General features: G+C 45.4%; 1 protein-coding gene across 6 annotated transcripts in view; it reads right to left on the minus strand.

Annotated features, from left to right (window-relative positions):
* The window catches only part of FLVCR2 (FLVCR choline and putative heme transporter 2), a 36,021-nt gene extending 13,456 nt beyond the window's left edge, over positions 1–22,565 (minus strand). For 5 of the 6 annotated variants that reach the window (XR_010364423.1, XR_010364422.1, XM_064423808.1 and 2 more), the window contains exons 1-5: positions 21,900–22,329; positions 13,971–14,112; positions 12,636–12,776; positions 7,715–7,782; positions 6,921–7,024 (exon numbers count right to left, since the gene is read on the minus strand). Coding sequence is in view for 4 of the 6 variants with exons in the window: in XM_064423808.1 (XP_064279878.1) it covers positions 6,921–7,024; positions 7,715–7,782; positions 12,636–12,776; positions 13,971–14,112; positions 21,900–22,187 (743 nt within the window). In the remaining 2 variants the exon portion in view is untranslated. Of the gene's footprint in view, positions 1–6,920; positions 7,025–7,714; positions 7,783–12,635; positions 12,777–13,970; positions 14,113–21,899 lie in introns of all 6 variants that reach the window. The other variant, XM_064423806.1, reaches the window with a different exon arrangement.
* Between the last annotated feature and the right edge of the window lie 2,136 nt (positions 22,566–24,701).

The raw sequence follows: 24,701 nt of genomic DNA on the forward strand, positions 1-24,701 counted from the left end.
TAATCCAATCCTCCTTTTTGCCCACAGATATTAGTATTGCTTGTAGCACATGGGTAAAAAAAGCATTTAAAAGCTGCAGTCTTTTGGCACTCATACCCAGACAGAGGAACTAGACTGACAGATAGCATGGAAAGGCCTGCACACAGAGCAGCACAGCAGAAGAAAGATCCTACCACAGGTTGACAGTTGCCTGGTCATATATGGTATAGTGCACCTGAGGGGGAGAACAAGAGCCAATTAAGGAGATCATTAATCTTTCTTGGGCATCCTCTGTACTATAGTGAGTTGAATATACTTACTTACAAGCAAGAGCCAAGGAGATCAAGCACTCTCAAGCACGAACGTAAAAAAGGAGGTGTCAACACTGCTAGAGTCTTATGGGCCTATGTTTTTCAGTGCTGTCTGAAACAGCTTTCATTGCTGCTCCTTTCTGTTGTTTAAAGTGCCTGCTGTATTTGGAGAGGTGACATGCAAGCCAGGTTGCTCTCACAGCCTCACCCTCAAGCCATAAGAGCATTTAGCAGGTGCTAGTTCCACAGGCAACAGCAGCTGAGCCACAAGCTCTTGTCTGGGTGGAGAGGAGACAAAGACACCCTGTGCTCAGGAAGTATGGCAGTCAGATCCTGGGAAGAGCCACACCTGCAGCCAGGCTGTGCAAAGATCACCAGGGCACTCAGCACTGCGAGACACAGGCAGCAGCCCAGGCCAGCTTTTACCACAACATTTAGCAATTGTCATCCTTGACTACACACCAAGAAAACCCTATCCACATTTAAAAAAACAAGGCTCTTTCTAGTACAAGAGGCAGCAGTAGTCTTCCCAGTACATAGTTTTGAGGAGGAAAAGGAGGGAAAGGAGGAAAAGGTAAATACTTTACCTGACTGACATTCCACCAGGATTTTGAAAGCAGAACAGTTACCAGAGTTGGTAAAACTTCTTGATCATTTTCTTTTAGGAAGAAGTTACATGTATTACCACAAGCTATTTGTGTACTTTCTCCCAAATTTAACTCTTAATCTATTAAATAATGTGTTTGATATGAGTTCCTAGAACTCCACTGAAGAAACTAAATCTCAAACTATTTTCCTTTTTAATGGAAATGATCACTGTCAAAAATCTAATCCAAGTAGGCAGTAAGTATTACAATGTGTAAGAAAATGTTTCCAGTACACTGAATTACTACAGATAAATCCAGTCTGCTCCAGCTAAGGTTCTGTCCTCCCCCACTGCTGCAATGACTGCAGTCAGTGGGGCTCATGCCCATACATCAATTCTTACACAAATATAGGCCTGAGAAGCAAATTTCAGGCTTCAGCTATTGATCCATACTTACAAGGGTCACCAGGCTCATTTAATATATTGAAAGGCTAAACAACATGCTGTGGCAAGCATGTTGTGTATTTTGTTTTGTAATTTTGTTGTGTATCAAAGGAGTAGTTAAATCCCTTAACCTCCAGTGCTGTATCATTTCTAAAGTATGTTCTTTCCCTAGTTTTCACTGAAGGAAAAATTCAGCTGTGAAGGCAGCCTAAAGGAACTGTTTACTTCTGTTATAATCCATTGCAGAGAGCTGCTACATGGTTGGCACAATGCCTGGAGGCTGCAGAAGAAGAGCTGAAAGACTGACTGAACAGACAAAGAGCAGTCCCAGAGAGTGAAAGAGATGCAAGTAAAAGCCTTTTTCTGCTCAATACAGGTTCCTCAGGTATGTCCCATGAGTTCTTATGCATCTCATGCTTTGACAAGCAGCCACGGAGAAAAGAGATAATTAGGAAAGGAGCTCAAAGCTAGAATTACAGTTCTGTACTTGGGCTACATGAACCAAGTTTGAACTGGGTGCTCCTTCCATAAACAGAAGCCTCCAAACTACATAGCAGTTTGAGCTAAAATACTGTGCAGGCCTCCAAGAGGTGGTTGCAGCCCTTGGTTGGAAGTTTAGTCACTGCCAGCAGGGACACTCAGCCCATGGAGAGTTTTATAATTTTTTTCTCACCACAGCCAGTTTGGGCTCAGTGCAGAGGTCTCAGGATAGTCACAAAATCTCACTCAGTTCTCTAGGCTTATGGTTCAAGTAGTCCAAGGTATTTGTATCTTATTCAGTGTCATGACAGTTGCCAAGTGTTGCATTTTGCCCTTCATCTCCAGGCAAAGGTGAAGAATGAGACAGTGACCAGATGTGGTAAAGACTTTGTTTCACATTGATGCTATGTCATTAGTCAAGCTGCAAGAGAGGAGTTCAGTTCCCAGAACGTGCTGTGCCCCACAGAGAGCTAGAGCAGGCAGACTCGTAGCTGCAGGCAAACTCTTAAACGTGTTCTTCACTGAAACTGCAGAACTGTGTAGAGGACAAAATGGAGAAAACTGATCCTGCCATGGCTACCTCATCTAGCAAGTTTTCCTCACTGACCTCCCTGAATCATTAGGCTGCAGAAGGACAAAATTAATCAACAGACCTTTGTGAAAGAACAAGGCCACAGGCTTGAGTGTTGTGGGAAACACAGACCAGGAAGCACCCTGAAGCCATGAACTGCTGCCTGCTCACCACAGACCCTCACAGGATCTGAACAGAGAGCACCAAATGCAAATCCTGCTGCAGGAAACAGCCTTAAGCACACAAGCAGACTTCTCCTAAACCAGACTTCAGCAAAACCCTGCTCCCCCGAGCATACCACTGATGACAAGAAAAGGAGATTTAGTGCTCAGCAGTCCAAGAAAGACACAACATTTTGAAGAGGGTTTAACTGAGATACTGGTAGACACTGGTGCACAGGGGGACAAAATCCCCTGAGGAAAGACACAGATGCAGAGTGTTCTCAGGAAGTGGCCTTTGACACCCTGTTCACCAGAGAACAAGAATGCTCTGTGGCCCTAGGGGCACTGGGGCATGGAAAAATGCCCAGTTTTAGCTTAATAAGCCTCTTATCATAGCCATAAATCTCATGGGAGTGAGAAAAGCACAAAGGAGGAGGAAGCAGATTCACAGAGCACATCAGCACTGCATTCTGGTGTTTTTAGCAACCTACACCCACGACGGCTCTACAGGGACTGACAATTTTCATTGTCTGGAACAGGGAACAGAGACTGTCTACTTAACAGGCTGGTTAGTGCAGTGAGTACAGGCTAGAAGTTAGGCATCCTGCCACATTACCTCAGAAAAACTGAGGTTAACCCAACCCTGTGCTCTGGGGTGTGGAAAGGAAGCATTGTTATGAAGGCACCAGTGCCAAGTCTTTGTGGCAGATCCAGAGGGAGATCTGTGAAGGACCTGACACACTTGTCACTTACATGAACCTTACTAGCCCTGACATTCATCTGCCTTCCCAGTCACATTCCCAAATCTTCTGAAGGGCAGATAAAGAGCCACACAAGGGACTGTGAGAAAAAAGAGATCACGGGGAAAAAAGCCAGACAGGGCCAGCACCAGCAGGGAACAGGGCTGAAATGAAGAACACATCTCCTGCTGTTCAGTCAGCTCCAGAAGAAGCCTCAGAGTAAGGAACGTGTATGGCCTGGCCCAGCCTTGTCTCACAAGGTCACTAGGATGAGGAAAGCAAAAGTGACACGACGAGACTCAGAGGGGATTGCAGCTGCAAAAACACTGAAGTCAAACAACATCTGAAGCAACAAATGAACAAGCTGGGAGCAGGAGGTGGGATGAGGGGCACAGGCACATAGAACAGTTCTAGCTGCTCACAGGGATGTTGCATGCAGTTCCAGCATGCTCTGCTGTACAGACATGGATGACAGATGGCCTCCACAGGCTTTGCCATGAAGACAGCACATTCCAGGCTGCACACAAGCCCGAACAAAGCCCTTGATCCTATGCTCCCAGAAGATCTCATTGCTGAAGACACAGAAGTGTCAGATGCTGGAGAAAGGGATGAATTGGAGAAGACTGCCTTGGTTTTCACCACGCCCTTATCCTTAGGCATTCAGTTTTATGCCACTTTCTTCCTGTATGAAGTTCAGAAGAAAGGACAGTCTTGGTAAATTATTTATATAACACATATGGCAGGACAGGGTGAAGACATATCCACTATACAAGGACCAACCTTGTGTAAAACAGGCTCAAATTGCAGGTCAGGCTAGGCTGAGAGAGCATTCACCTTCTCACTTGGAAAAAAACCAAGTGTCTCATCCTCCACCACCTTTTCTCCCTCCCACAAATTTTTGTACCATGCATGTGTATAGACCTAAAACACCATTTGGGGTCTTCTACCTAGTCAATGGATAGAGAGATGGATATTTCTGATATCTTGCCTTACAGAGATGCAGCAATGAAAGCAGAGAATGCTGACTGCAACCAGCTTGACCTGAGACCATGTGAACACTGCACTTTAAAGAAACCAAAGAAAAGTGCTGATTAATTCAGTCCCCAAACACCTCATTCTGAGCCAGACTACCCCACCAACACCAATGCACCCAGCAGTCTCCAGGTGTCACAACTTCATCTGTCCTCTGAGCCAGGAACTTGATGTCAAAACTATAAGGGTCTTCTCCTGATTCTATGATTCAAAGAGATGGGCTGTACTCAACAAGCCATACCACCAAAGACAACCCCAATTCTTGTACTGCTCACTCATCACTCAACCCATGTGTTGCTCTGGTTTTTTTTGAGTTCTTCTAAGTTTTCTGATGTTTACATTATTGTAACGATTTTTTTCACGGACTTTATGTAAATAATTAATTGTTTTGTATTCTTTTCTGGAGGAGGAGAAATTTGATGGACTGTTGGTTTGTCCAGTGTCATTGGAGAGGTGTCACTTTCACCCTCCAATCCACTGTCACTTTTAAAAATCTATAAATGTTGGAGTCAGAATTAAACTTCCCTCTTTCTCACCTTCAAGAATCCAGTATCTGCATCTTTCTATTTTGTGTCCTAGAGTAACACCCATGTATCTATTTTAATGGACCAAATTTTCACCTGCTATTCCAAAAACAAGAACAGTGCAGGGACTGCCACAGGGACTTGCCTGCCAAATAAAAGCAAGAGTGCAAGGCCATTTGGTGCCCGAGCATGACAGATGGGGAAAGCCTGACTTAGCACAGCCTCACCCTTTCAAGGAACTGCTGATGGTACAGTAAAGACCAAACATGCATGTAGAGCTCTGCAATTCCTTCTGTTATTAACCTTCCCCTGCTCCCCGCAATCACAGCTGGATCCCATTCATTTGCTTCCCTCTCTTTACAAACTGACTAAAAAAAGGACTTAATATCTTTCCTTCCTGATTTTCATGTGCTTACCATTTTATTCTTGACACTATCTCAGCAACAGAGGGAAGGGGGAGGGTACCCACCTAGAACATCTGGCATCTTGACAGTTTTTTAAATAGACTTTTAAATGGGGCTAAATAAAGACTATGTAGCACTCAGAAAAAAATGTGCTAGTTTCACAGAAATCCATTTTGTAGGCTGTAAGGGAGAACAAATTCTTAGCAGGGTTTTTCCTTACCTAAGGCTAAAATATCCCCCAACAGTCCATGGGGGTCTGCAGAAGAAAATCCATGGATGACATAGTCCTATTTTTCTGTACTGTTAGCCAGCTCTGCCTACCTATGCAATCCCTCCAAGGAAGGAGCGGACATGGAACAAATACAGGATTTGTGGATTTTTCTCTCTGCCATTCTCCCAGATTTCAAGTCCCAGCTCTGCATGGTAAGTCACGAGGCTCTTCAAGGCTTCTTGCTGCAACCTAACCTCACTTATCAAACCAGGAAGACCATCCAGTCTAGCAGTGCCAGCTGAGGCTACCTTACCACTAGCTCTGGGCAGGAAAGAGACACAAGTCACATTGCATGGTTAGCAGTGCAGTTCTAACAGTTACATTTCTATTTCCCAGGACTCCCTTATGAGTACTACTCAGTGCCACACAACCATCTAGACACAGCAATAAACAACCTGCTAATCTCAGGAGCCCTCACCTACTGCTCTTTCTGATTAGAGAAGCCAGTTTTCTATTTCTGATCCCTGTACTTTACAGGGAGCTAGGGCCAGAGGCCACTTCAGAAGTTGCAAGCTCACAGCTAGCCAGATTAATCTAAGCTGCCTACAATGAGAACATGCATTTCTAGCCCAAGATATGAGGTAGGATAATGGCAGTAGGACTCCCCCAGATGAAAAGCTGCTGCAAGGAATAAAACACTGAAATTGCTTTCAAGTCATTACCAGCACATCACCAGTAAAGCCCCCTCTCACCTAACCTGCTCAGACAACAGGTTGTAGCACAGTTCCCAAAGCCAGCAGAGAAACCAAAGACTTGGGTGGACCCCAGTATAAGACACAAGAGTCTCTCTATATCACCTGGGATACCCTACAGAGGTGCTTCAGTGAGATCCAAATTTATGAGGACTGGGAACTGTAGAGCAAGCAAAGACACTTAACTGTCCCTTTGCAGATGGCAAGGCATGCTGGCCAGATCTGCCTTCCAAACTCGCTGGGCAACACACACAGAATCATCCAGCCATAACCCCAATAACCCTTGTGCCTGCCCTAAATACAGCAACACGCCACCAGCACAATGCTTCTGGGCACTGCATTCAATGTGTCTTTCATTAAGCTGGACAAAAATATACAGAGGCTGGTTTGTAAGGGCTGATAAATGGTCTGGTACAGTCTTGATTCTGCTTGTGCCAAGAACTCTCTCATCCCTGACAAAGCAGTTACTGGGCCATCTCATCTTCTCTGTAAACCTCCCTAGGGAATACCAATACCAGATTTTGTATGGGCCCAGTGCTGGCTAATGCACAGCTCCAAACTTCAAAACCCAGTTGGTGTAACATGAAGAACTTTTTTTTTTTCCTAAAAATCTTCCCAATGATTCAGTCTCTAGAGTGCAAACTTGCAATTGCACAGGGTTCCTCCTTGCACAGTGTGGAGGAAGAGCATAGTCACCAGGGCACAGGGGCAAACAAGGGACTTACTTGTAGGTTTTGGTTTTATCCAACCAGATGCCGGAGATCAGAGCTCCAGCCATCCCCGACAGTATAATGGTGAGTCCAATCCTGCCAGCATTCACCTCCTCCCCCTGTGGTGAGACACACACACACACAAGTGCAGGAGCTAACTCATATCCAACAAAAAGCAAAGTGCAGAAAACCCAGAGAGGAAGAGACACCAAAGTTAGTCTTCATACATGCTTTCTGCTGGTAACACACTAACCAGAACTAGCCTTTGCAGGAACACTTTTGGGCCCACTATGAGCCAGCACTTTCTGGGCCATGAAAAAAAAAGTGGTCTGGCAATTATGTCTGAGCCAGCCCTGAGAAAAACTGGCCAGCGTGAGCAGATACTCTCAGAGGAGTTAGCATAAACCATGAAGCTTGCTGTTAGGATTTGGGCCAGATTGACCGGGAAATACTGGGACTCACTATAAGGCAGAAAAGAAAGGAGCTCTGTGGCATGCAGCACCAGCAGTAAGCTGTACAATAGCTCAGATACAGAGGCACCCCACCCTTCTGCCACCCATGGCATGCCCATGAGTCTGGGCAGCCTCCTGGGACAGATGTCCCAGCAGAAATCACAGTCAGAAACAAGGAGTGGAAATTGCTGGAAGATTTTCTCAGAAGTAAATGCTTTCATTTAAGGTGCAAAGGAGGCATCTTTTCTAGAGCTCACCAGCTTTTACATGGGGTGGTGTAAAGGCAAAAAGGAACAGCCAACCTGTGTCAGACAACAGCAAGTACCAGAGAGGGCCATGAGGGGTGGATGCACTTACTGGGTAGTGATAGATCACCACGCGGTTCAGCAGAGTGGACAAGGCGTAGAAACAACCTACATTCAGACCTGAGAAGGGGATAAAAATGCAGCACATTCAGAGCCTGCTACTCTCCTGCTGGGTTGTGAAATGGTAAAAATACAGAGAGAGAAATCTTTGGGACCATCAGTCCACAACAAGGCTGCAGAGTCTCAGGAGAGTGAGACAGACTGGCTAGACACAGGATACTGAAAGAAATGCAGACCAACATCCAGGCCTCAACATGCAGAAGTAAAAATCCTGCAGTTTCAGGATGGTTCCTACCTAAGCAGCTAGAAGAAGGGCTGTGCACATTTCTGGTACTGAAAGGTCTTGCAACTCCTTCACGGAGTCTCAACCCTCTGAACAACCCTGTGAGCAGCCAGATTCATCTTTTAGCACTGCAGTTTTGTCCTCTGCTCCCAGCCAAGTCAGAAAACTAGAAAAGCATCTGCCTCAGCATCATACCTTGAACAAGGACCTGAGATTCAATTAACAACAGTGTCATTGACCTGTGTGTTTTCCTCCCAGAGAAGAGCCTGTCAGCATTCTCCCTGCTGACAGCCAGTAAGTAACACTCTCTCCAAGCCAAGAAATGCCAGAAGACAAGTAGGAGCAGAGCTGATTGGTGAAGCACAGACAGCACTACCCTTAGGCACCTAGGGTGTGTGTCTGCATGGGAAAAGTCTTGCATTTTAAAACCTATCACTGAGGCCTGAAAAAAACCTGTGAAAGTAATTGCGTTTCTGAAAGAGAACTTACATTAGCTGTTACAAGGATGAACCACCTGGTGAAGGTTTCTCAGTATCACCCAAGGTGAGAATGAAACTGTTGGGGTGATACCGGTCAAGCCCTATTCAGACACTCTGCTGCACCTTACATGCAATTCTCGTTGGTTAAATGCATTCTCAAAAGGGCAGAAAACCCAACAGCTTTGTTCAGCAGGCAAGAACATACACATGTGCACTGGACCAGCAGTACTGCAACGGCTACACTCTCACCTTGGGTGATACTGAGAAACCTCCCCCAGGTTGAAGAGGTCTGTAACAGTCAGTATAACTTTCTTCTCAGAAAGTCATTTACATTTGCAGTTGGTTTCTCTTCAAGGCTTCAGTGATTCTGATGGGTGGAGGGAAAGGGACAGATTTTACCACTGCAGCTCACACGTCTATAGGCACCAAAAGAAGCCATGGTTTTAAAAAGTCTGGCACAGATTGCCTGAAATCCTGACAAAACAGATAGATGTTAAGTTCCCTCTTCCTACTTTTCCTCTCTAAGCCTCAGCTAAAAGCAGAAATTAACAACACAGGATACAGAAGTGCAGTCTAGCAGGCAGAGCTTTGACAGAGGGAACAAAGCCCTGAGCTCTCCTAACCCTGAAGTCCCTTATCTCCCCTTAAGTACTCAGCAATCCTGCACCTAGCCCAGTCTTCCACTGGGCACTGGATACCTGCTGCAGAACACAGCACTATGAAGAGCCACAAGACTGGCAGCTGGAGGGTGCATCACACTTCCTTCACACACCATCTCTGACAACATTACCAGGCTGGACTGGACTCTGAGTGACCAGGTCTAAGGGAAGGTTAGAACTAGCACATGGCATGGGGGTTAGAACTAGTTCATCTTTAAGAGCCCTCCAAATGATTCTAAACCATTCTATGATTAAGCAAAGTTCACTCCACAGCTGTATGGCACAGACAACAGATGAAGACTCATGCAAGTGATCTCAAATACTGCCTGTGACAATGTTTCCCACTTCAAAATCCTCTGTCAGAAGGTTACAGGAGGGGCTAGCAAGTTGAGTGACATGCCCAATAGGCAGGAGAACAGACCCAATCCTTAACAAGAATTACTCAGGAAGACTGGAAACTCGAGCAGGGGCAGCAGCCAAGGATGGGGGAGAACAACTGGAGTTCTCACAGCAAGGAGGCGCTCTCCAGCCTTGAAAGTATCTCTTTGCAACTCTTGGCTATGGCAAAACAGCTAACACACCTTAAATGAATTTCATCCTATCTCCACCTCTGGAGCCCCCCCGCCCACTAGGTGACACCACAAGCTGCAGTGCAAGGACACTAGAGTATGGCACATCAGCACAGTCCTTCTGCTTCTTCACTTCAAAGCTGGGCATAAACATTAACCACTCATTTGTGCACCTCAGTTTCTCACCCAGCCAAGAGGACAGCAGCCTTGTGAAGACAGACAGATGCTCCTCTGGTAACTAATACTGTCAGAAAACCAGATTTACGGCAGCTCTGTGATCCTTGTGATTGCCAAGACAGGGAAGGGCCCCTGATCCCAAGCTGGACAGAAGGTAAGAATTGGCAGCAACACTTGGCACCAGAGTCAGGTAAAACATTCTAAGAATCAAGACCATGTGTCAAATTTGCATATGTGAGGGTTGAGAAAAGTTGTGGGCATTTCCTATGTCACAGTTACTCAGCTGAGAAGCTTCTCTGAGAATTACAGCTGTTTGAATGACCATAAAACAGGTAATGGTTGTTTCCAACAGGAAAGTGACCATTTGCCCACCCAGATAAGGGAAACCAGAACTAGTAGCTGGGAGCAGGACATCTGAATTCTTTAGCTAGTTACCATGGTTTGCTTGTAATGTAGAATAATGTTTTTGATACCCCAGTGTCTCCTCTATTTTACAGAGGCCAGAACAGGGAAGTTCATTGCCTACAGCTCCAAACAGAGCCCTTATTAAGCCTCAGACTAGAACCCAGGTCTCCCACAGGTAGGCAACCTATTACCTACATGCCAGACTCTCTCTTGTTCTCCCTTGTAATCCTCCCCAACAATGGTTACTTATGCAGCTCTCACTGCCCTGCCTCCTCCTCACTGCCCCATCACCATCACCATTTAAGACTGCCTCATGACTCGCATTCCATTACCCCTTCCCAGAATTTCCCACCCTTTTCCTGCTTACTGCCTCCCACTAGCAACAGGCTCTCCAATGCAAAGCCCAACCCCACAGACTTGGAATTCCTTAATGCCCATTCCATGTTATGCCTCCATTTTATGGAAGCAATGTCAGCAGCCTTGGGGAAAAGGTTTTCTGAGGACTTTCCTGAAAAACAGCTCACGAGCACCTGACACAGCAGCAGTGACACCACTGTTTCCAGCACTGCAAGTCCAGCCATAAGAAAGGAATCATTGGCTGCTGGTAATACCAAGACCTTAGAGGTCTACAGATGTGTTCAGACCTGTCATTGTGGAAGGATCCTCATTCTTTCTACAGCGAGGAGAGATGAACAAGCAGCAGGTTTGCCCCTCTCTCCCCATACATGCTATGCTAACACAAAAGCCGACAGGCTGCAGAAATCTTTGTGTTAGGTAGGCAGGATGACTCAGTTGCACTCATGTGGCTGCAGATGTCTTAAATCTCGGCCAACGTAACTTTTGACTTGAGTAGGAAAAAGAACACCATTTTAAACCCAGACAAGCTAAAAAAAAAGTTTCACAGCATAGTTCCCTCTCTGAGTAACAGTCATCATCTCAAGTCAAGCTGGAGATTGGCATGAGGCTGACACACAGAGGAACAGAAAAAATGCACAGACCAGCAGCAAGAGAAAATGAATTATGAGCCACTGAACAGATTTTCCACACTTTTTGTGACTGCCAGAAAAGAATTATCCCAGGAAGGTCAGATTCTAAACATGCTCTTTGTACTGAGAGCCCTCCTCTCTCCTCTAGGACTTGTTTATGCCTATTAGAGCAAATGCTTTCCCCTTTCTTTTTCCTGAAGGGTAAGTGTGAACTGAGCAGATGACACAATCCAGCTTTAGACACAGTCTGCCTGACAGATTTTTCTGTCTTCACTTTCTGAGAGGGTATTATGTACAATGGAAAAAAAAAAAAGTCAAACCCAGCAGCTGTAATGCAATCCAGGAGAGTTTAAGAGCAATCTGAGAAAGGCATTTCTAGAAGTCTACTGCACTAAGAAGGAAGGGAACAGAGGTTACAACAACTCCAAAGACCATTAGCATCCTCAGCAAGTACAAAGCCACCATCTGACTCTCTCCAACCTGCCCAATCATCCACAAGGTCTTTCAAATACAATTGCTGGCAGGATGTGCAGAACTTTCAGCAATATTTAACTGTCCCCCAGAGAAGCTTCCATAGCAAGCTGGTAGGAAGACTGAGGACAAAACTACCCACAGACTAACTGGCTACAGTATACCCTATTATGCAGCCAGGCATAGACCACAATGGCCTTTCTGCTAGTAAGAAAAACACTTTTCCATATGCCAACTCAGCATCAGGGAATAGATTCAGCACATCATACTGCCCTCAAACAAACAGACTGAGAATGCTGAAGAGAAGCAAGCAGCAAATTCAGCAGGCAAGGACAGATGACGAGATATTCTCCAGCCTTTCCTTCCAATTGCTTCACAGGGACCGCCTAGAAAGCTGACAGAGTCTGCATATCTGCATACTCCATATGACCCCTACAGAGATGCCTGGCAGCCACGTTCAAATCCTTGCCTTCGGAAATGACTTTCACTCAGTTCTATGACTTGCACTCAGACACTTCCATGTATTTCTCATGTAAGCACTTAGATTGGTTTGCTGCAATTAGCTAAATTACTAGAAAAAAAAACACCCAGATAAGGAAATCCCCTGAACAGCAAACAGTCAAAGACTGGGAGAACAGTTGTAGGGGCATATAATTTTCTGTGTGCTTGCCTTCCTTTTGTTCTTGCCTGCTGCATTCACTGGAAACCACTGCTGAAAAGTACTAGGCTATATAGTACTAAGGATTTCTGGTCTGTAGCAGCACAGGGGAGCTATCTTTATGTTCCCCTAAAACAACTCAAGCCAGTTACTGCCCCTGCAGAGCACAGAGAGAAGGGAAGAAGCTGTGATTAACTGCACAAGAAGAAATGAGGCCAGACCTTACCATAAGTGACCATAAGCAGCAAAAAGTTGGCATTGCGGAGCAGGCGGAGGATTGATTGCACGTAGGAATACTCCACAGCTGGTCTTGACTGGATCAAGGCCTGAGCTCGGCTTGGAGGGCTCGGGGGTTTCGCTTTGAAGACTGAAACCAGACACAAAGTACACCTGTTTATAATGGTGCAGCTGAGGGGCCTGAGCACACACTGTACCATTTGAGGGATGGCAGAGGGGCTGCTAGAAGCAAGTGTACAAAACACACCATTTTCCTTAAGTTTTGATCTCCATGCATTAACGTATCCAGGAAGAGGAAAGAACAGCTCTCTTCCAGCAGGGGCTCCTGTCAGCTTCCCAAGGGAAACATCTTGCCTTCAATTAGATTTTTGTGTAGGCAGTGTCCAGCAGCACCAAAAGAGTTCTCAGGACTATTACCAGCCTTCGTTTCTAGAAGGATGACCATCCAGGCACAAAAGCGTTATGTGGATTTACAAATGACAAAGTGAAACTGGACAAGTCAGTTGACAAAGGTGGCCTAGTGTTCTGCAGTGGCCAGTGCCCGGGAACAATAATCTTTGCCAGGTTTTATTTCAGGCTAAGCCATCTGCTGCCCCTTACTATCATGAAAGTAGCAGCCAGAAATCCCAGCCACAGGTGGTACTGCTGTGCTAGGTGCTAGACAGGCATTTTTGTACTTTGTCTGTTCCCTGCCCCACAGTATTTGAAGTCTACATCTGATTCAGCCATCAGCAACATGAACAAACTGGCAAGAGAAGCCTATCAAAAAAAATTGCATGGAATTCAGCAACTAAACTCAGCTCTCCAGTGAGCATGCCAATCTTTCATGCTAAAGATCTGGCTTCGACTTCATGTGTTATGGAATTGCACCACTTGTGTCCTGCTACTGTCCTTCATGCTTTTTTCTCTCTACTCATAACTAGGAACAACTTGTTCCTGTGATGCCATATAATCTGCCTCTTTCTACTCTTAAGGGGTAGGCAAGTCCCAGACATAACACAAGACCCAGCACCCTGTTTGTAGGGAAGATGACTATGGAAGATTTCTATTAGTTTTTAAAGGACTTACTCATGCCTGGAATTTGTTATGCAAGCAATGGACAAAACTAACAATTTGGCAGGCTTGCTGACAACCTCCCTTTTACATGTGCTGTTCATCAAGGGTTTGATGCAGCAAGATATAGTATTGCATGAGCCTGTCAGCTGCATGGCAGGACACCTCCCCAGATGGCCTGCCCAGCCCATCTCCTGGCACACGGGCCCCTGTTACACACTGGCTGATCTCAGCCCCATCTGGTTTCACCTGCACACTCCCACCTCCTTACCTATGATGACCAGGATGAACAGGGCTGATGCCACACCTGCAGTCATGAAGAACATGATGCTGATGTGGTAAGCCAGCTTCTCCACATCCTCCACATTAGGGATCAGAACTGGAGGGACCAGGAAGCCTGCAGCGATGCCAAGCTGAGGAGAGAGAAGGGATAAACAGAGGTATGACATGAAACCACAACAGTGCCACTACCTTAGAGCTCAGTACAGGCTCAACTGAGCCTAATCCAATTTCACAACCAAGATGAAAATCTTCTTTACCACCCAACAATTAAAAGTCAGATACCCATTTCAATTAAGCCATAAGAGATGTTTCCCCACTGCCATTACAAATATCAGGATATTCAAGGCAAGGTTTTACACCACAATTTAGCAGAATGAATACCTGGCTTCACCAAAGTGGAGGTCTTGCCTGCCCTGACGTTCCCCACAAATATATGTTCCTGTTCACACACACATCCCATTCCTTACCTTGCCCCTGCTCTAGAGCTGGCCTCACCACCTGGTAATCCAATTTTGCTCATTAAAAATAGCAAAAAATAAGACCATCAAAACCAACCACAATATTTGCTGTCTTAATGAGTTGAAGCAATTTATTTTCCAACCACATAAGTGCAAGGGCTGAGACACCTGACCACTCTACATAACTGAGATATTAATCTGGTTCAGCCAACTTTGATACAGTTTCAATGAGCAGCCTCCCAAGACAAGGCTCACCATACGACCACCAGGAGAACCTAGAAGAGCATCAAGGGTGAAAACAAAGTGTTGATGGCACATATCCTAGAGGTCGAGGTTGTTTTAGTAATGGAGCTTGGCAACTGTCCCTGGAAAAACTGTACCGAAAGCAAGGACTAAGGAAGACAAGTTCTGTGCAGCCCATAAACCTCATGGAAGCAAGTCAGCATAGAGCAGGAGACCCTGTAATCCAGGCATGATCTTGGACAACCTTTCCAGGCCGTGAGGTGTTTGTAAACCTTACTTAGGAAAGGGTGGGGGGCACATGCAAAACCTGATATATGAGACTCAATAGGACTATTCCCTCAAATGGAAAGGGGCAATATTGAGAGTCTCTTCCTCAAAGGTTAACACCTCACTGGAAACTGACCTTTTGTCTTACCACTGTTTCATTCTTGGAAGAACTAAGCTGGATTCCTGTGCTAGGTATTTCTTGGCTTCCTTCTCTCTGCAATCACATGCTAGCCACATGAGCTGCTGCACAGCAGCAAACCAACAGGAGAGGAGCGACCCACGCTTTATTCTGACCTCTGACACAAGTTTCTCCAGGACCACAGTTGAGATTCAATCTTTTCCAGTCTCTCTCCAGCTGCTCAGTCCTGAAAAAGGATCTATCTGATATACCTAGCAGAGAAGTTATTGAGAGTCTGTGTTGCAAATTGTTTAGAAATCTTTTGCTGGGAGGTCCTACAGTCATCACTTACCCAATGGGTCACAGACTCACCCAGCTTTCTTGAACTACTTGCTGGCCTTTTCAGAAGGATTTTCCCAGACACCTTTTCTAACCATAAAGAAATGTTTTGTGTTTTCTCTTCTCCTCCCCCAAAACAAAGCAACTTTTATCCATTAGAAGTTCATTATATCTTTCATAAGAACCAGGCAGCAGAATAGACAAAAAAACCCACAGCAATAGGAGCTACATTTCATATTTCAGAGCGATTCATGCTATTAATTCCGTGAAGATAGGGCCCTTTGACTTGACTGAAACTGAAGATTTCCTGAACAACATTCACAGACCCTGGATCATTCATACCATTTTTAACTCATGACTTACTCTTTATAGACTAGTAAATGATAGAAGGAATGTATTCCCTACCTGAATTTTGTGAAGGACCAGTCACAACAACAACATTATATTCAATATTCAAGTGTGCACATGAACAAGCAACAAAACCATGAACAAGTAGCTAAGAAGGTGGTATAAATGTACCCTAAGTCTTGAAATAGAAAATGACATCTCTAAGGTTAGCTGCTAAAAGTCTCCTGAAGGAAGATAACCAGTGGTGTATCAGCATAAAAATTGTAAATGAATGATCAATGGAGGAGTGCAGGAGTGGACCTCCACCTCAAAGAAAACTACGAGTCAGCAACAGGAACACAGAAGCCCTCTAAAATTCCATAAGTACGTATAAATGTTGACAGAGGGGACCACCAAATACAGAAGGTCAATTAAAGTGTTAAAAGACAGAGAAATGCTGCAAAAGCAAAAAAACACAACAGTTAGAAATTTTGACAATGCCCTTGCAAGCTAAATAAGTGTCATGACAGGGATGATGCAGAGACTGCATTTTTGGATTCCATAAATACCCTTTTCTGAGGAAAACTTGTAAGAGGCAGCACAATTTGTGATTTCAGCCCTGAACAGCAGAGCATGACTATGATCAGTATTACAGAATGGTTCTGTACTGGACTAAAATTCAGCTGCCTTGCAGCAGTGACAAAAAAAGGAAACACCCTCCAAAACAGTACAGCAGTACATAACTCACAAGAGGACGGTGCCTAAAAGGAAAAAAGTGTGTTAAATGGAAATGAAGAAAAGCCTAAGAAATTAAATGCCTTCAAATGGCACTAGGATTGTGCAAAGACTGAGTCAGAGGCTCACTGTAAGCCTAGAGAATATTAGTAAAGTATTTTAGAATAAAGGAACCACAATTTAGTAAAAAAAAAAAAAAAAGACACAAAAAAACACCCAACAAACAAACAAACAAACACCCCAAAAAACACCAAAGAAAACAACTAACCACCAACAAAAACATAAACCACCCAGTTCTAAAACTGGACATTATTCTTTCAAGCAAAGAAAAATGACAGCAAGCTGGACCAAGCTAAAGCAAAACCACAATTAGGCCAAAAGAGGCACCAGAACAGCTTTACAAACTAAGTCAAAACTCTTCAAACACAACAAAATAAGGAAACCTGACAGAAGGGTCTAAAGATGATCAGTGTGGAAGGAAGACATTCAAGAAAGAGGTCTTGGACCATCATTCATTACATGATGTGTTATAAGTAGAAGATATTACTCAATTTTTTAAAAGTAATTTCTTCTATGAGGCATCAGGACCAGCTGGTATTCATCTAGAAGTTCAAAAGAACAAGTCAACAGAAAATCCATACTACTTGCACAAAAGCATATCAAACAGTCTGTTACCAAATATTCAAATTGGGAATGGAGGAAGAGAAAAGTGATGCTACTTTTTAGGAGGTTCAGCCTAAGCAGAAGTCCCAGGAAACCCAGAGACCAGCAACCAGCTGGTTTGGCCAAGTGGACAGAAAATGTAGCAATCAAATGATCTATGCTTTGATAAACACCAATACAACAGGCTTTTCAGAAACCATTATTTCAATATGGTCTTAGCAAGTTCCCAAGCCAAGACGTTGGAGAGTGAGTAGGATACACTCCAGATTCCCTCTGGATTCACCCAGTGAAACTCTTTTGAGGAGATGCTTGTTCCAGAACTCTGGGCAACACAGCATCCTCTTATACTCTTGTCTGGGTATCAAAGCTCTGTCCTGGGCCCTTCCTCCTTTTCTAACTACAGGTGCCCCTCAAACTGTAACCATGACATTTCACCAGAGCAGCTGAACCTTCTGACCCTATAATTCATATATCAGGACCTGAAGAGAGCAGCCAGCCATCCCCTTCTCACACCCTGTGCCTCCCAACTGCACATTGGCTTCCCAAGACTTTGCTGTCAGCATAGGTCCCAGCCACATAAAAGGCTACAGGAGAATTGAAAATGCCCAACTGAGGTGCTGTTTAAGCAGAAGCTGCCAGTTCCTACACAGTAAACTTCTGTATGGATCAGTGTCCAGAATATTCTTCCATACCAGTGACAGCAAAATTAGAAGAGCCTGTTGAAATCCAGATAGTCAGGAAGCCAATGTACATTTTTGCATAGTTTACACAACTTACTTGCAGTGTGTTAAGAAAAAATAAGGAAGTACACAAGTTGTGGAAGGAAAAATTGTAATCAAGCCTTGTGATAAGACAGGGCTTGAGCTCAGTTTACTTTTTCGCTAATGTGGGAGATGCTTCCTTTCTCCAAACCCCACTTGCACAACCAAAGCTCATCTGCAAACAAAGCAAACTCCCTTCCACATCACACTTCTGCTTCTGTGGCATCATCTCATAATGCTTAACTCCCCTGCAGAACTTAACCCAAAGCCAACTTCTGTGAGAGAGAAAGGGGAACTGCCTTTGGTGTATGTCTGGGAAGGGAGCACCAGATGAAATGGGTAGAAAAAGTTCATTTCAGGCTCTCATGTCTATTTATAGAAATGGAGGCATTCCTACAAAAAGCCACACTGCTATTTGGTCAGCACACCCTCCCACACTGAACCACGTCGAGGATCTTGGAGAGTTAGCCACACAGCACTCCTTGAGATCCAAGTGCTCTGATCCACCCTGCCCTTTTTTTGTCCGGGAGAGAAAGGAGACAGGGCTGGAGAATGTTATCCATTAACTACTGTCACTACAAGCAACTATGCCAACATTAACTACTGCCACTAAAATCTTCTCTATTCTGACAGCTTAAGCTCTGAGAGATACAGAGCCAAGCTGTGAGACAGACCTGTCCATTTTTCTAACAGGGAATCATTTGAAGGATGGGAATCCTCCAGCAGAGACAGAGCCAGCAAAGCAGATCTATAAGTCCACTCAAAGACTGGAAGACAGGGACTCCACAGGACATGATACATTTCCAAAATGCTTCTTAGACTTTAAGATGCTGCCTTCCCTGAAGGGCATACGGTACAGAACAGAGTTCTAAGAGTTATCAGCGAGGCATCAAACAGCACAAGCTCAGCACAAACAGCACTGTAGGATCACCAGCTCAAAAGCAATGGCCATTCAGATGATGCAGACCCAATTATATGGCAAAACCCACCTCAGCCACTACCCCAGGCAGACTCTTTTCCCCCAATTCAAAACAGATGAAAGGAACCACCAGGAGTAGGAGAGAGAACATTTCTCGGAATTTCATTCACAGCTTATCACCAGGTTTGCCCATTTCAAAAGCCATCACCTAATCACTTCAAGACTGGCACACCCAGCAGGCTGCAGAAACCACCTAAAACTTCTGCCTCCGGCTGTTTCTGTTATGGAAGCCCTAAATCTCTAAAGTCACATCTCAGTTACATCGGAACAGGGACAGATCCTAAGATCAGTAAGGTGCTGAATGATTTTTTTCCCTAAAATAGAGCTTAATATAAGGCTGAAGTTTTCTTTCCTCCCAAATCACATCACTTTTTTTCAAAGCCCTGCTTAAAAAAAAAAAGGCAAAATTACTGCAAAAAGATAAGTTAATGGGCCCGCATCCTTACTCACAAGCCTATCAGTGCCTTGTTTCTTTGTCAAAACATCTGACAGGCAAACTTCATTCTATACTTCCCCACACATGAGCTTCCATAATAAGGAAAAAGAATGGAAAAACATCTATCTATCTTCCTGTTAAAACATGGAAAAGTAAAATGTCATGAAAACCAGCAGTGGGTAAACAAGAGAACATGATCACATCCACAGGTGTTCACACTCTTCTAGACGCTCTCCAGCACTGATTCAAGAGTGCTCAATCTAACCTGTTTTTGCACTTCAGATATCATAGCCAACATATGGCTAGAAACAAGTGAGGTGATTCTAATACCTTACTAGGGACTGTTTTTTTAAAGGGCATTTAACACCTGGTCTGATTGATTCAATCATTTACTCTTCAGGGCTAACTTTGAACTTGAAGGTTACCATCAGTCAGCAAGCAGAGGCAGTGTCCTGAGCAAACATGGCCCTGGCAGACTGAGGAAAGAAGCCAGCAGACAGGGCTTCCCTCAGGACAGCACTGCTGAAGCAAAGCCTGGGGCCAAGAAAGCAAGAGCAGAAAGGGCTGGTATAGCAAATAAAGAAACAGTGACACTTCTCTGCTTCTTCATGCAGTTGCTTGCAATTCTTAATGGAGAGGGACAACAGTGCTTGGTATTCAATAATATAAATAATTAAACAAAGTGACATGGCAAGGAAAGGAAAACCATACAGTTGTAGAGAAACGAGCATAGGGAATAATTTACCATACTGCAATTACAAAACCACTGTACTATACCCTTTGCTAACACTCCCTAACACAGTCTTTTACTACAGTCAAGAAAAACGTATGCCTCTATTTCTTCCCCTGCCCAACCTCACCAGCAAACAAAATAGCTAGTTTTCATTCACTGGGATTATGGCTGACTATGGGAATAAATAGGTCTTTCCTATGGAGTATGCTCTGTCTTTAGTCACTACCATTTCTGACTTCTCTGATTCTCTAAAAGGAAAGCCTGGGCTTACAAAGCAAAGTCTATGTACTGAACTGAGGTCTCATTGTCATGTCAGTGCAACCGCCAGAACAGCGTGGAGCACCAAAGGAGTAGCTAAAGTTTGCTTTTCACAACCATTACACTAAACCACTCCTTTTGGGATGCTGATGACTCCACACAGCACAGGCAGACAGCCTCACTGTTTGGATTTCTAATGAACACTGTTGAGTAACTCCACCCGAATAATTTTTTTTAAGTCTGACAGCAAAATACTCAGTTACTTATTTGTTCATGCCAAATTAGATGCCTTCCACTCTAAAGATTAATTTAAAAACACGTGAAAACCAGCCCCCTAGAAGGGATGATGAAAGCAAAAAGGAAAGCTTAGGTGCACTCAAGTAAAGATAAGTATGTTTTCTCTTTCCTAAAGATGTAAGGCAGTCCTCTTAATTCCCTAGTGCTGTTCTGCAAACTTCTGTTCCTCAAACACCATGTCCAAGCATTCACCTCTTTTTATCTCGGCAGTATGTAAATAAATACAGAAACACAGGAAGAAGCAGTCTGCATTAGGGGTTACCTGAGTTGGAACCACTGAAATCAGAATGGCAGTGACTCACAGGCTGAACGTGAGTGGGTGGAGCAGAGTCCCATGCAGGGGACTACACTGCATCTCAAAGCAAGGGGCACAGCTCAGCAGCCAATGCCACGTTCCACTTTCCTCTTCTTTGGGTCAGGGCTGCAGAGCCAGGCTCACTTCACTCATACCTCACTGCATCAGTATTGGCTTATTCACTTCATTCAACTGAATGAGCAGGCGTTCTGGTCCAAGGGTCAAGAAGATATTTCCCCGATCCTTACAAAGCTGTGTAAAAAATTATCTCCTCTGCTACAAGAAAAGACACAGCCTGAGCAAATGTGGGTCACTGGCCTCAGACACCTGTATTGATAAAGAGGGCTTGGGGAGCTGACCTCACATTAGCATGATGGACCTTTTCTTTTTCTCAAAGCAACTGCTTGTGGAAACACTGCACCTACCCTTAAGAGGTACGGAAGTGCTAAAGTCCTTTTCCTCCAGAGCCCAATGACAATGCTTTCAGCAGACAGCTAATCTCCTTTGTCCCATCTAGTTGTCAGCAGGAAGAAGATATTGCAGTGTCAAGTCCAGATGCAACTGCAGATTTGAAAGACACTCTGCCTGAAGCAGTTTCTCAGCACTGTGCCTTCTCCCCCAGGCCATTCATAAATCTACTGAATTACAGCCCTGGAGACTCACACACACAGGAAGCGGAGGGCACTGGAGAAGAGCCTCAGCCAAAGACCTGTCCAAGCCAGAATCACACCTAATCCCCATGCTGCCCCAAACTTTATAGATGGAGGTCCCATTTGCCTCTGCCACCACCATCAGCTCTTAGGCTAACACCAGTGGCACCCTTCCAAAAACCAGATGCATTTTCCAGAGGGAATTTCATGTAAGTTCGTGTTACCCCTGTGGCTGCCCTTCAGGCCCTGTGCATCTCTTACCCCTCCCTGGTTTGCTCCCTTCGCACTTCCAGTGTCCAGCCGGGCAGGTGACAGCCCGCCCCACAAGCACAGCCAGCCGGGGTACAGCTGCCCATTACCTGGTTCCCAAAGACAGCAATGGAGCAGGCAGTGGAGACCTCCTGGGAGCCAAACCAGACCGAGGCGATGCGTGAGGGCATGCCCAGGATGAAGACCTGGGCCAGGCCACAGATGACCTGTCCCAGGACAGTGACGGGGAAGAGGTGCGGCTTCAGGCTGCCCAGCTTCACCCAGGCACCTATGGCATTGAGGGCCGAGCCAGCCAGGGCGATGAGGCGCAGGCCCCTCTTGTCCAGCAGCCAGGCGACAGGGAAGAGCAGGGGGATGTAGATGAGCATGTAGCTCATGGAAAGCCAGTCGATGGCGAAGGCGCTCACGCCGTAGAAGCGCACGAAGACGTTGCTGATGCTGCCGTACTGGATCCACTGGAAGGCGTTGCACAGGGAGTAGCTGCAGAAGAGCAGCAGCACGGCCCAGCGACGCCGGGACAGCTGTACCTCGGCGGCCGCATCACCGACCCCTGCCGCCGCAGTCGACAGATTCGGCGCCCCGGCGGGCTCCTGCAACACCATGCCGGCACCGGGAGCCGCAGCCGGCCCGGCCCGGCCCGGCCTGGCTCGGTTCGTTTCGGGTCAGGTCGGGTCGGGTCCCTACCGGCACCACCTGCCCAAAACACCCCACCCGGCCGCCCCTGCCGCGCTCACTGGCGGCCGCCACACGAGGAGGTTCCCCCGGCCCGGCCCGGCCCGCCCTCCGCCCCGCCCCGCCGCGAGGCCGGGGAGGGCCTGGGCCGCCCCGGGGGCACGGTACGGCACGGCACGGCCCGCCCGCGCACGGCCGGGGCACTTGCGGGGCGGCAGCCCTGCCCTGGGCCCTGCCCGTGCGCTGCCCGCCCCGCTGCTGAGGGGCCGCGGCCCCCTCCCCACGGCCTCCCCCGGCACTGCCCGGCCCCGCCGAGAGACCCCCGGCGTTACGGGGGCCGGGGCTGGAGAGGCTTCGGCCGCCAGTGGGGAGTGGGACGTGGGCTGAGCAGAACTGTGAGCTGGGGGAGGCTGTGAGCGTGTGGGCAATGCCCGACGCCGCCAGAGATGCCAGGGTGGAGTCCTGGAGGAGGAATCGGTTTGGGTTTCGTTTGGGTTGGCCTCTGATGGTTTTTCTCACAACATGGCGCACTAAAGAGTGAAAATATCCAGTGAAATCAAAATTAAAACATCTTGGCGTCGCTGAAGTAAAAGAGCCAAAAGTGATGTTTGTTTCTGTTCTCATGGGGAATTCGCAGTTAATGAGTCAGCGCTTGTTTTCCCATTACTTGAGCAACACGCCACTGGGAGATGCCTGCCTGGAGATCATTTATGATTTACAGTTCATTTAATTAGCATCATATTACCTAAATTGCATAAACATTCCTCAGCACATTGGACGCAAATTTGCTGTTGTTCAGCTTTCTTCCAGCATTTAACACACAGGTCAAAATTCATTTGGAAAGATGGGAGCAGTGTCTTTTGGATGTTGTATTCCTGGAATAAAGGAATACAGACTATGAAAAAGTGACGTTTCTCTGGCTTGTATTTGATAGCTGCATCATAATGTAGCCTTTTTACATACTTGGTGGAGCACTGTCAGAGGTTATTGCTGCTGTCCTCTGAGTTATCCACCCACTGTCAGGAGTAAAGACAGACCATCAGCTTTGATGACTTTGTGTTCTTATTTACCATGAAAGAAAACAAACAAACAAAACCCCAAAACAAAAAAGCTTTGCACAAATTATTCCAAGGAGCACAAATATCAGTTTAAGTCATTCTTTCTGTGTATCCTCATAAAACTTGTTTCTTGTCACCTGCTTGGGTTTCCCAGCAGTGGCCAGAAGCAGAGCTGGAGATGAGCAGAGCCAGTGCAGTCTTCCCTATGTGCTCTGCTGGAAGTTCCACAGGGCAGAGCTACAAGCCATGCCACTCTCTCCCTCTGCAGCCCACAGCCTTGCCAATGAACCTGAGCTGGGATGCTTCTCACAACATACAACATGGTCATAATGTAGCCCTTCTACATAATAAATAACAGAGGCAAATTCAGAAGCAAAAGCCAGAAAAGAGGCTTTCAGTCTCATTTATTATTAAATTTGGCAACCAAAGTTAACTCAAACCTATGCACTGAGACAACAGAACGAACGGAGGAATTTGGTGTAACAAGTTTGTAATCTAAATGTTATTAGGAATGCAATGAGTGATAGTGGTGCAGGTAGGGCAGAGGTGAAATGGAGCAGGAATAAGACTATTATGGTTCAACAACTGCTTAGTCTGAGAACTCTAACAATAAAACAGTGAGATTGTACAGAAGATTAACTTCTAGGCTGATAAGATTTGAAAAACATCTTTATAAAATTCTCCACAATATTATACAGAAATCAAAGTTACACAGAGGTAATCACTATCATTGATCAAAGAACAGTTGAAAAACAATGTCAGGAAAAGAAATGTACAAGCAACTTTTAAGATGCCAAACTGGGTTTGTTCAGAGGACCATTATTTATTATCCCTTCAGCGCTGTAAGGAATAAAATTTGCAGATGGTTAAGACATTATTGAGTTAGTCCAGCCTAACTTAAATATGTCACCTACATGTTGTATTAAAGTTGAAATTACTTTAGGACTATAGCTTTAGCTGTCTGTAACTGAAAGTATTATCACAGTCTATGGCAACTTTAATTTGTAAACTCAGATAAATGCAGGATAATGGAATTAGGTACTGTATGGCCTGTCATAAAGTCTCTGGGCAGCAAAGAGAAAGATCTCAGTGACTGAATGTGGTTTTTAGAAAAAGAACAAGCAGAAAAAGTATAAAGAAAACAAATTAGGAATTGAGGAG

This window comes from Passer domesticus, chromosome 6 (assembly GCF_036417665.1).
Source record: "Passer domesticus isolate bPasDom1 chromosome 6, bPasDom1.hap1, whole genome shotgun sequence".
Lineage (NCBI taxonomy): Eukaryota > Metazoa > Chordata > Aves > Passeriformes > Passeridae > Passer > Passer domesticus.